This window comes from Poromitra crassiceps (assembly GCF_964638095.1).
Source record: "Poromitra crassiceps genome assembly, chromosome: 3".
NCBI lineage: Eukaryota > Metazoa > Chordata > Actinopteri > Beryciformes > Melamphaidae > Poromitra > Poromitra crassiceps.
Genome location: NC_139625.1, coordinates 31,470,760 through 31,483,011, shown reverse-complemented (window position 1 = coordinate 31,483,011; position 12,252 = coordinate 31,470,760). Strand labels below are relative to the sequence as shown.

Here is a 12,252-nt window from a genome sequence, read left to right as displayed (position 1 = left end):
TGACATAAAGGAAAACAACCTGAGCAGGTCCAACTCCACAACGACCTAATGACATAAAGTAAAACAACCTGAGCAGGTCCAACTCCACAACGACTTAATGACATAAAGTAAAACAACCTGAGCAGGTCCAACTCCACAACGACTTAATGACATAAAGTAAAACAACCTGAGCAGGTCCAACTCCACAACGACCTAATGACATAAAGGAAAACACCCTGAGCAGGTCCAACTCCACAACAACCTAATGACATAAAGGAAAACACCCTGAGCAGGTCCAACTCCACAACGACCTAATGACATAAAGGAAAACACCCTGAGCAGGTCCAACTCCACAACAACCTAATGACATAAAAGAAAACAACCTGAGCAGATCCAACTCCACAACGACCTAATGACATAAAGGAAAACAACCTGAGCAGGTCCAACTCCACAACGACCTAGACGTGCCGCTGTTTGGGAAGTTTGGGAAATTTACAAAAAACAAACAAGCCAGATTCTCTGCTTTCGTGCTGTCCAATTTATGGGAAAAGGATCCCTCCCCCCTCTAAATAAAGCCATATAACAGGAATAAGACCAAGTTCACACTATTCCACTTTTTCCTAGAATTCCTTTTTTACATGATATTATACTGTAACCATCACCTTAGTGCCCAGTGAGGACCAACATAACATGAATTAACTACAGAAGACAGTAGGAAACAGCGCATCACTTATGTCAGGTGCTAGAACTCTTTTGTAAGTAGAGTGTAATCCGCTTAGTGATCAGAAAGCTTGGTACAGAATCATTTCTATACACATGCTGTTTAAATACTTTACTTAGTTTAGTATGATGATTGTACATTTTGAAGTTACATTTTGTTGTTACACTGTTGTAAAGTCTTTATCTATTATTATAGTTGTCATTACTGTCAGCTGCCTTTGTACGATGAAGCACAGCCACTTTTTTCTTCTTCTTGGAATTGGGCATTTCAGAAAAAAGTAGTGGACTCATCTAGAACGTTCAACTTTTCAACTACAGAAAGTGATCTGCTCTGCCTTCTGTCTGTCTGTCTGTCCCTCCATCCTTTCCCCTTCCTCTCACCTGTACAGTTGTTTCCTCTTGTCCCCCTTGCTGGGTGGTCCCTGCTGGTCCTGGTCCAGTGACAGCCAGGCCAAGAAGCTGAAGGCTTGGCCGGGCCAGCGTTGCACCGTGGGCACAGTGATGCCGGCCATGCTGGGCGAAAGGTCGAAGTACTGCATAGCGCTCTCCAGGCCCTGCTTGCGCACCATGGCCAGCAGGGCCCTGAGTGCGGGACCCACGTACGGGTGCCCCTGTCAATCAATCAATCAATCAATCAATCAATCAATCAATCAATCTAATATAGTGCCCAATCACAAGAGTTATCTCAAGGCGTTTTACAAAGAGAGCAGGTGGAAGAACCAGGCTCTTTATATTTTAGACCCACCAATTGAAACCATTCTCACATGCACTGGCTATGTAACTGCACAGGTCATGTGGCAATTGAAACAATATCTCAACAAGAGCATGCCCTTAGTGATGGCGGCAAGGAAAGTCCCCTTTAACGGGGAAGAAGCCTTCAGCAGACCTGGCTTTTAGTGCGCATTCATCTGCCATGCGTGGTTGGATTGAGAGAGAGAGATTGGATTATGAGAGAGGGGGAGAGAGAGAGAGAGAGAGAGACAGATGCACAGTAGTGGCAGGAATAACAATAATACCATTACCAACTATAAAGAGTAAAAGCATACAGTAAGTAGTAACAGCAATGCACAGTTAGAACAGTAGTAACAGTGGCAACTCTAGTAATAGTTAAAAGTAGATTAAAACAGGACTAATAATAGTAATAACCTGTCCGGTCTCCGGGGGTCTGAGGAGGCGCAGGAGCCCCAGGAGTTCCCCGGCGCTGAGGGACTGGGAGCCCAGCGAGCCCAGTAGCCCCAGCAGGCTCTCGGCGCAGGCTGGGTGCAGCCGCTGGTGGCGCTCCAGGGCGGCCAGCGCCCGCACGGCCATGGTGGCGTTGACACAGGTGGCACGGGTCTGGCGGTTGAGGCAGCAGAGGCGTCGCAGCCAGTCGGCGGTGAAGAGCTGCAGCTCCCACGAGTCCAGCTCCGGGAGCCACTGGACCAGCAGCAGCAAGGGCTCCACGTTACTGATGCCCAGGAGCCCCACGGAGGTGTGCTCGCCCTCCACCGCCTGGACACACACACACACACACACACACACACACACACACACACACACACACAGTCAGAATGGGCCTCCTATGCATGACAGTCATGGCCACATTTTATGAAGGCAATGATTTTTTTCCTTGTTGCCCCATAGGTTGCCTGGTCCTTGTTTTAAAACCTAGATAACTTACTGGATTATCTCCCAACATATTAGTACTCATATTGGTTAGTGTACATCCCTCTTGTGGAAAGGAAAATAGTTAGAGGACTGTATAGCATAGCATGTGCTATATACTGTGAATATATATATATATATATATATACTGTATATATATATATATATATTAGGGGTGGGGGGAAAAATCGATTCACCTAAGTATCGCGATTTTTAATGTCACGATTTTTTGGATCGATCTTTTATTCCAGAATCGATAATCGCAAATTAAAAAAAAAAAAAAAAAAAAAAAAAAAAAAATTTTTTTTTTTTTTTTTTTTTTTGGGTGCTTGCAGTCAGGCCACTCACTGAACAGCAGGCCAGGCGCCGCCTACTGGTTTACTAGTGGTTTCATTACTTTATTAGTTAGTCTGAAGTAATAATTACACTTCAGGGTTAAAGTGGGTGCATCTCATTGTAAAATTGGACCCAAATCTGGCTTCAAACGGCCCAAATTTCACGCGCGTTGGCCCATATCGGCCTGGCCTGCTTGGTATCTAATGCCCAGCCTGAATTATGATCCCAGTCCGCCCCTGTTTTTAACTATATCGCCCAGCCCTACTCATGATATATAATATACAGTCTCTAGTGTATGATTCAACTTTTCCCATGTTCTAATCTAGTGTAAAAAAGCAAACAAACTGAAAAAATAAAAGAAAAAAATAAACAAAAATCGCAATAAATCGTAATATCGAATCGCAATAATCGTAGAATCGCAATAATCGTGAATCGCAATATATATCGAATCGGCACCAAAGTATCGTGATAGTATCGAATCGGGAGATAAGTGAATCGGCACAGCCCTAATATATATATATATATATATATATATATATATATACATACACCGGTATATATATATATATATATACATAAACACACGCCTATATATATATATACACACGCCTATATACATTATATATATATATATATATATATATATATATATATATATATATATATATATATATACAGTATATATATATATATATATATATATATATATATACTGTATATATATATATATATATATATATATATATATATATATATATACTGTATATATATATATATATATATATATATATATATATATATATATATATATATATGTATATGTATATAGGCGTATGACTCCCTTGTCAGGTGGCGCTCCTCTTGAGGTGAGAGGAGGGCATCTGAATAGGCTAGGATAGAGAATCCCCCCCCATGGGGAATTCTTTGGGAGTCAAGACTCGTTGGTGGTGGACTGGGGAGGTGGGTGGGGCGAAACGACAGCTTCAGAGGAGATGATGAAAAGCTGTGATGCCAGCTGCTGCTATGATCCGCCAGAGAGGGAGGTGACGTAGAACCCTCGCTATATGTACTAGGATGAACTGACGTCATAACTGATGTCATACTTAAACTTGACTGACGTCACGGGCTGGTCAGGTTATGTGAATATGGCGGCCTTCTGATTGAAATTTGGTATGAAACCTCACTTCAATCATGAGAGGCCAGTCGGTAAGATTTAACAAGCGGCTTTATTTAGCAAATGGCAAGCATGGCAACTACTTTGGCGTATGACTCCCTTGTCAGGTGGCACTCCTCTTGAGGTGAGAGGAGGGCATCTGAATAGGCTAGGATAGAGAATCCCCCCAAAAGGAAGATCCAATTACCGGTGGTTAATTGAGATCGGTCCATTACTTTGCCTTACTTTGACTAGGCAATGATGAATAATTTTACAGTAAGATCTGGCCTTCAACTTGGCGTCTTACGGCAACGACTCGCAGCTGGTGCTTCCCAGCTTGGCCTGGCTTTTGACTTGCGGGCACCAATAATTTGACTACCGTATACTTTTCTGGCCCTCGACCTTTAGTGACTTACAGCGACTTGCGGCTGGCACTTCCCAACTCGGCCTGGCCTTCGACCTTGGTACGTTAACGTCTTAACTCGGCGCTTCCCAACTTGGCCTCCTTGGCCCCCAACTTGGCGCCTCCCAACTTGACCCCAACTGGGCTTCACCTTTTCAACTTTGCGCTTCCTCGCTTCTGCTTCCTTTCTCCTCCCCATATATATATATATATATATATATGAAGATAACGAGAAGTTCTAATGCTTCTAATGCTCTCTGTAACCGCAAGGCTATTTCTTTGTGATTGCTGAATTGTTCTCAACTACCCTCTAAATAAAGAATTAAGAAAAGAAAAACACACAGAGAAACACCAGTAGAGACACACACAGTGAAATAGAGAGTGCTACTGCGTCAATCAGGCGCCTACAGATAGCAGTGAGACAGATGACAAAACAGAGATACAGATAGTAAGTGTGACAAACAAATGTCACACTCTCTCTCTCACCATGTTCATCAGCTCTTTGAGAAGGTGTCTGGACGGCTGGCCAAGTGAGACGAGCACCTCGTACAGGTGATTGTAACCAATCCGCTCCTTGAACACCTCCTGCAGGGCGGGACATCTCAGTAAGCATGTTTGTTTGTGGATGGAGTGATATTGCTGCATTCACCTCATATGGGGATAACTGCTGGAAAGACTTGGTAGTGTTCGCATGTTCAGCCATCATATCAACGATTGCAATGTTAACAATGAATGAAAAATCTGGCAAGTGTCCTGCCACATTAACAAAATGTGATGAAAAACAGTTCAATTTATGTGCAATAAGATATCATTTCCTACACTGAATCCCAAAGTGATGCTGAGTGGACCTATGGACTCAACACCTCGCCAACATGATGTGTGTCTATTGTCAATTTCCAACATTTGAGAGGGGGATGAGAGATGGAGTTAAATAGAAAATGTTGCTACCATCCTAGCCTTCTGAATCAAGAAGACTACATCAGTTGTACAAGTGCATTGCCAGCACAATTGTCCTTTTTTAAGTCCCGCCTCTTGTTGCTCTGTGTGTACTAGGATCGGTCAAATAGAGACAAGTCAAGATAAATCAATGGAAATACAATTTGACAGCATTTGAGTGCAGATGAATAATAAACCTCACCAGGGGTTCAATCGTGTTTTTTTTTTTCTGTGGTTAGGTCTATATTATTTTATTTGAAGTTACTGTATTAAGGGTTATATTAATTTGGGTACCCTTTACCTTTGCAGCTGGTGATTTGTGCATCACCGTCGTCAGGGCTTTGATGGTTGCTACCGCAAGGGAGTCCAGACGCCCTTGAAACACCTGAGAGGAAATCACACCAGTCAGTCATCCGCTACAGCCAATCACGGACTCTTTCAGTGGTGAGGGAGTGTGTGTGGGGGTGGGGAGAATGTAGCAGCAGCATGATTGGATGTGAGTCAAACCTCCTTTTATTCCAGCTGAATGTTACAGCACTTTTAAAATGGGCATGCACACAAATTTAAAGGCAGATCCATGAGCGGGGCTTTTAATGATATAAATGATAATGATCAACTTAGGGGAAAAAACAGGCATGCATTCACACTTGCAGGAATAAAAGGGAGACTTTTATGTGGACAGTGGACACCTAGGTGTGCGTTTATATTAGTGTGTGTGTGTGTGTGTGTGTGTGTGTGTGTGTGTGTGTGTGTGTGTGTGTGTGTGTGTGTGTGTGTGTGTGTGTGTGTGTGTGTGTGTGTGTGTGTGTGTGTGTGTGTGTGTGTGTGTGTGTGTGTGTGTGTGTGTGTGTGTGTGTGTGTGTGTGTGTGTGTGTGTGTGAATACATGAGTCAAATCATCATGATGGTTAGTGCCCTGATTGGCCCTTGTGTTGTTCTGGCTGCAGTAAGAGCTGGTATCAGAGTTCGTACTGCAGATTTTATAGCAGAAAAAAAGGAAAACGTCTTTCTGCTCCAGGTGAGAAACAATCCCTCCCAACACCGTGAAGATCTGACCAGAGCAGGAAGCTTTGAGGGCTTGGTCCAAAATACAAAAATAAATACCCACATCCACAAAAACAGATGGACACAACCACAAAGTAGGGCTGGGCGTTAATTCAATATTATAGTTTATCGTCTTTCAGTGGAATCATATCGTGAATCGTGAGGAGATAATATCGTGACACACATTTCTGTTGTCTGAATTGATGACGAAATTTTACTTAAAAACTCATAAAATGAGGTATGGTAGGAATATTATTTGAATATTTCTGTTTTGTTTGACATCACACCAACCATTACCATTTGGTTCAGTGAGATGAACATTATAATAAAAAAGAAATCCGCATACACAAACCATATCATGATATATATCGATATCGAGAAAGAACCTTATGATTATCATGATATTTATTTCAACAATATCGCCCAGCCCTAACACGCACACACGCACACACACACACACACACACACACACACACGCACAATGCAGCCCGTAAAACACATATCCAGTCGTGAAAAATTAGAAAAACGGCACAAACACATCTCCATCCAGCTATGTCCTTCTCATGTACACCTGCCTGGGTCATTAAACCCAGGTTGTCATCTGAATGAACATGCAGCTATAGACTAGCCGGCACTGGGACTGGCTGGAGAGGGACTGTAGTAGAAATCAAACACACTCAGATCATTATCATCAGTGAGTCCACACCACCTCAAAACCATTGACATCTGTGAGAAGAACACAAGCCAGGCCAATGTGACAGCATTCCAGTGGAACCCATAGTTTCCCGCGTGAGGGAACTGAAAGTGGGAAGAAAAGGAGGAAATCAAGAAGAAGTAGCCGTGAAGGAGGCGGAGAGGTCACTTCACAGCGAGACGGCAAAGCTGCATTGCCAGGTTGTGCCTCGGGTTCGTTCTGCTTTGGGAATCTTTGCGTTTTTAACAATGTTGTCATTTCGATACACCTCGCACTGTTTGAATCTCTTCACTGTAAGATAACGGACGACTTGGATCTAGGAAGCTCTAAGCTTGCCTTTTTACGGGTGTCCTGGGAAACGACCAAGCCTTGATGCCTGGAAACCCGCTCAACAGCATCTGTCCCTGCATCAGGTTACAGCTGCTTCACAATCACAACAAAGCACTGGCATGTGTGTGTGTGTGTGTGTGTGTGTGTGTGTGTGCATGCGCGCGCGCGCGTGTGTGCGTACGTGCGTGCGTGTGTGTGTGCGTCTGTCTGTGTGCGTGTGTGTGTGCGTGCGTGCGTGCGTGCGTCTGTGCGTCTGTGTGCGTGCGTGCGTGTGTGCGTGCGTGCGTGCGTCTGTGCGTCTGTGTGCGTGCGTGCGTGTGTGTGTGCGTGTGTGTGTGTGTGCGTGCATTCGTCCACCTGCATCCACATTATCCGGATCAATGGAGAGATCAGATCTTATAAAAGGTGGCTCTGTGTACAAAGAGAGTTCAGTGGAAGCTGGTCTACACTGGGGAACAAGTGATTGTTTTGTGCACATGTAAGATAGCACAGTTTGCCGCAGACTGCCAGTCAACACGCCACCATTCAACAGCAGGTAGAGCAGCTTCATGTCTTAGTGGCCGTTCACACCATACGCCAAAGCCACGCCAAAGTCACGCTGAAGCCACGCAGTTTCATTTCGGCGTCCTTGTTAACAGGTGAGGCCATTCAGACCAGCCGCACGCCACACCACGCCACGCTGAAGCCGCGCTGAATCGATCGTTCAGGATTCAGTCCTATTTTCCAGGCGTGACGCGTGAAGCTGCCAGGCATGAATTCAACGGGAGCTGTGGGCGGGAGCAAGGCGCTGGGGACCGGTTAAGCGTCAGTTCAGCTTGAGCCTGTGTCAAGCTTCAGTTCTGCCTATGTTCTGCCTATGGTGTGAACAAAGACACGACTGCAAGCAAACAGGACAGGTAGGCAGCCATGCCCATGTTAGGGAGGTATTCAGCAGAACAAATAGTGTCCAAGACACACAATGATGGTAAACTGAGAACTCCAGTAGATCATTTGCATTCAATTTAATCTGCTGAGTACCAGATAGGTACTGTAGGCTTTACTGCATCAGGAGGATAATTGAAATAATGGTAGGTAACTAAGTAGTCAATATACAGTAATAATACAGTACTATCACAGATAATGTATTGCACAAATTGCAGTAGTAAGTCATAGGCAAGGTTGGGGTTAATTTGATGAGTGGATTTTGTTTTTCCTTGTTCAAAACAGGGAAACTTCGCCTTAGTGTGATCCAATTATAAAATAATGATCTGGAGCAACGCAGGGCGAGTGTCTCGCTGTGGAGTGGCCGTGTGGCTCTGGGCCCGTGATGAGGTGAGAGTGGAAGGAGCTGGCAGCAGCAGCAGCAGGTAGAGGGTTGGGGTGGGGGGTTGGGGGATGGCAGGTGGGTGAACAGCGGGGGGGAGGGGGGTTCTCGGCGGTACCTGAGTGTCCCTCTCTCCTGTCAGTAACCTGTTGTTGGTTATATCTTTCTGGTCCTTGTCTGCCGCCGTGCACCTAGCATTAACCAGCTGACACACACAACAGGCAATGTGTCAACAGAGCATGGAGGAGGAGGGGTGAGAGAGAGAGAGAGAGAGAGAGAGAGAATTGGAGGGAGAGAGAGAGAGAGAGAGTGAGAGAGAGAGAGAGAGAGAGAGATGCTAGTGCAGGGCAAGAGAGGAGAAAGAGATCAGGAGTGGAGAAGGGGGTCAGAGGATAAAGGTGAAGACCCTCGGCGGGGGTGGCTGTGTGTTGCTGTTCCAGCCTGGCTGTGGGGAGGTTAACATGCGATGTGAACAAAACACACTCTTCTTCTCACATTGGAACGTGAACACATCGTGAACTAGACAGATACACTATATTATGCTGCATACAATGGAAGCAGGCTAGACCAGACCTGGACAAAAACAAGTCTCCAAATAGGACTTCAAATATTTGAACAACTGTAGTTGAACTTGCACCTGATTTTTAGTAGTTGTACTTAAAGATACAATATACACAGAACTGACCATCTAAATTCTGGACACCTTCACATCACATGTTCTAGGAGAGTATCACTTGTGAATGGATACACTTTTTTATTATGTATTCATTCATTTATTTATTTTTTTATTTTTTACACCTATCATACGGTGCTGCTAAGCACTGCTTTTCTCCAGTGTTAACAGACATTACAACTACAAATCTTTTGCATCCTCAAAATACATACTGGGAGTCCATCTATCAAAATATCAAACAATACATTTCAGAATTAAATAGGCCTTCAATTCAATAAAACTACAAATGAAAGCAGTATTTCAACAGGGAATATCACACTGCTATTGCGGATTAGGGGCATGGAAAAATCACTTAGAAGATAAGATCAATCAAGTGCAACTCTTAGTGTAGGAATAATGCTGTATTGTGCCCAGTTCTGGACATAGCCTCCACCTTGTTATGATTACCAAATACAAGATGCACCCAGGCACACTCAGCATATCTGATCTGTGTCTAAAGGCCCTGTAGGAGAGAGGGGAGAGAGACATGTGTTGTTACCTTGCTGTTCTGCAGCAGTCTGGTCAGATGCTCAAAACAGTTACTGTTGAGGAAGATGGCTTGTAGAACTGGCCTGTCTGAACACAGGAACATCTCCCTGATAGTGTCTGAGAGAGAGAGAGAGAGAGAGAGAGAGGGGGGGGGGGGGCACAGGCAGAAAAGAGACACAGTAAAATAAGTCACATTAGCTGGGTTTCCATCCAAGTATTTGCATGCAGTAGAGTAGAAGAGCTGAATGGCGATGGTGAGTTTTCATAGAATAACTTCAATATTGCAAAGATCAACACTCGGCTTCGAGGCGTTTCTTGTCAATAAAGAACACAGTCAATAAAACAGTGATGGAAATGCATTGGTCAAATAACTAACACTGCACCTCCTCCACTCCCCTACCTAGCATGTTTACTTGCAGCGCCACAAAGCGGCTCTCCCAGTGTCGGCCCAGCGTGGGCGCCCGGCCTTTGGCCTGTGGCTGCTGCCGGGCAGCGGCGGCGGCGGCCGGGTCGGAGTTGAGCAGCTTGAAGTAGTTCTCGAGCACCGAGGCGATCTCCACCTGCCGCTGGTCCGAGCTGGCCGCCAGGAGGCGCTGGACCACCTCGCGCAGGCAGCCCAGCGTCAGCAGTGCCTTGCGGTCGGGGGCCTCGCTGTCCCAGTCCTCCCCCTCGTCCGACGGGCAGCTGCCCATGGAGCAGTCGGCCAGCACCCGCATCAGCACCTCCATGGTGGCCGGGGAGATGGCCTGCAGGGCGTTCCTCTGCCAGGGCGAGAGGGAGCGAGAGAGCAAGAGAGAGAGAGAGAGAGAGACAGAAACAAAGTGAGGGGGGCGTCCGGGTAGTGCCGGGATACATTCACTGCCTACCAACACGAGGGTTGCAGGTTCGATCCCCGTGTTACAGGCACAATTGTCTGCGGGTGGGAAGACGGGATTAAGGGCATGTGTCGTGGTCACTGCATTAGTGCCTCCTCTGGTCGGTCTGTTCGGGGGGAGGGGAACTGGGGGTGAATAGCGTGATTCTCCCACATGTCATGCGCTACGTCCTGCCAGTGATACTCCTTGCTGTCAGGTGAAAAGAAGCGGCTGGCGACTACACATGTATCGGAGGAAGCATGTGCTAGTCTACAACTCTCCCTACTAGATCGGAAGAAGGGGTGGAGCAACGCCCGGGACAAGCTAGGTAATTGGCCAAGTACAATTGGGGAGAAAACCGGGGGGGATGGGGAGTGTGAATGGGGCCGGGCCACAAAGGGCAGAAATCTCAGCCCGTTGGCCATGTAATCATTGAGTCACTGGTATTGATCAACAGCGCTATCAAACCCCCAATATATATTATAGTCATTTTGTGCTACTGTAAGGAGCAGTCAAACTGTAGAGCTAATAGAACTATACTGTTTCATGGAAGAATAACATCGACATTCTTAAAAACCTATTTAATGATTAATTGATTAGAAATAGATTTATAGATTCTATATTATAACGGTGTATGACTGCCTGCTTTACAAAAGTGCTTGAGGCCATGCTTTGCTGTCATTGTAAAACAGAGCTAAACCCACAGCAAAGCACAGCCTCAAGTGACACACTTCTTAAATCGTAGATATGTCATGTTGCCTTCTTGTGAAGAGGAATCTGCGTCTTCACACATGCTTCTGAAACATTTGACCAGAGGGGTCAAAGGTCAAGGTGACCTCAAAGTGATCTCCAGGCTTACCTGACCACCGGCCACTATGGCTCCAAACAGGTGCAGTAGGCAGCACTTCAGACTGTCCTTCAGGTGTTCGCTCTCCTGGAAGCACTCTGGAGAGGGGGAACACACACGCACGCACGCAGGCACACACACACACACACACACACACATGCACACACAAACACACACGAGTGCATTAGTCGGATCTGGGGGCGTACTGTTACATACATGTATGCAAATATCCAGTATACAAAGCCCCCAAAATGACACTGCAGCATAGACTGTATAACAATATGGACGTAACCTCCGTGACGGTTCTGTTTTGAAGCCTCGAGTTTGGCATTTTGACCGTCGCCATCTTTTGTTTTTTGGAGCCAGCAGCGCCGCCTGCTATTGGTCTGTGATCGGCGAGCTGCGTGATCACTGGACAGGCGACCTGTCAATCACGCCCCAAAGCATAGTCTGCTTGATCATCTATTTTTCTCCAAATGGGACCATAATAAACAAAATGAACATCAGGCTGTATGGAAGAAGACTTGAAACTAGTGATTGAGACCATAAACTCATTAAGAAAGTGTTTACTGAGGTCATAAATCAAGTGAGTCGGGTCATTTCCCCATTGTCTTCTATACAATCTGACTTCTCTTTGCAGCCATGGACTCACTGTATAAACAGGTGAGTTTATATAAACATCTAAACAGCAAACTGTTTACTTTCCTGCCTTTTCGACTACAAACACTCATTCGTACACACACCTTTATCTCTTTCTTTACTGACCCCTAAGCAGGCCTGATTAAATCTGAGAGCCAGAACACACGACA

General features: G+C 45.4%; 1 protein-coding gene across 1 annotated transcript in view; it reads right to left on the bottom strand.

Annotated features, from left to right (window-relative positions):
• Window positions 1-12,252, bottom strand: part of nbeal1 (neurobeachin-like 1) — an 84,595-nt gene that overhangs the window by 39,392 nt on the left and 32,951 nt on the right. Inside the window, exons 7-14 of the mRNA XM_083633823.1 lie at window positions 11,456-11,541; window positions 10,143-10,503; window positions 9,753-9,859; window positions 8,660-8,746; window positions 5,473-5,556; window positions 4,722-4,820; window positions 1,846-2,190; window positions 1,081-1,310 (exon numbers count right to left, since the gene is read on the bottom strand). Of these exons, the coding sequence (XP_083489949.1) occupies window positions 1,081-1,310; window positions 1,846-2,190; window positions 4,722-4,820; window positions 5,473-5,556; window positions 8,660-8,746; window positions 9,753-9,859; window positions 10,143-10,503; window positions 11,456-11,541 (1,399 nt within the window). The remainder of the gene's footprint in view (window positions 1-1,080; window positions 1,311-1,845; window positions 2,191-4,721; window positions 4,821-5,472; window positions 5,557-8,659; window positions 8,747-9,752; window positions 9,860-10,142; window positions 10,504-11,455; window positions 11,542-12,252) is intronic.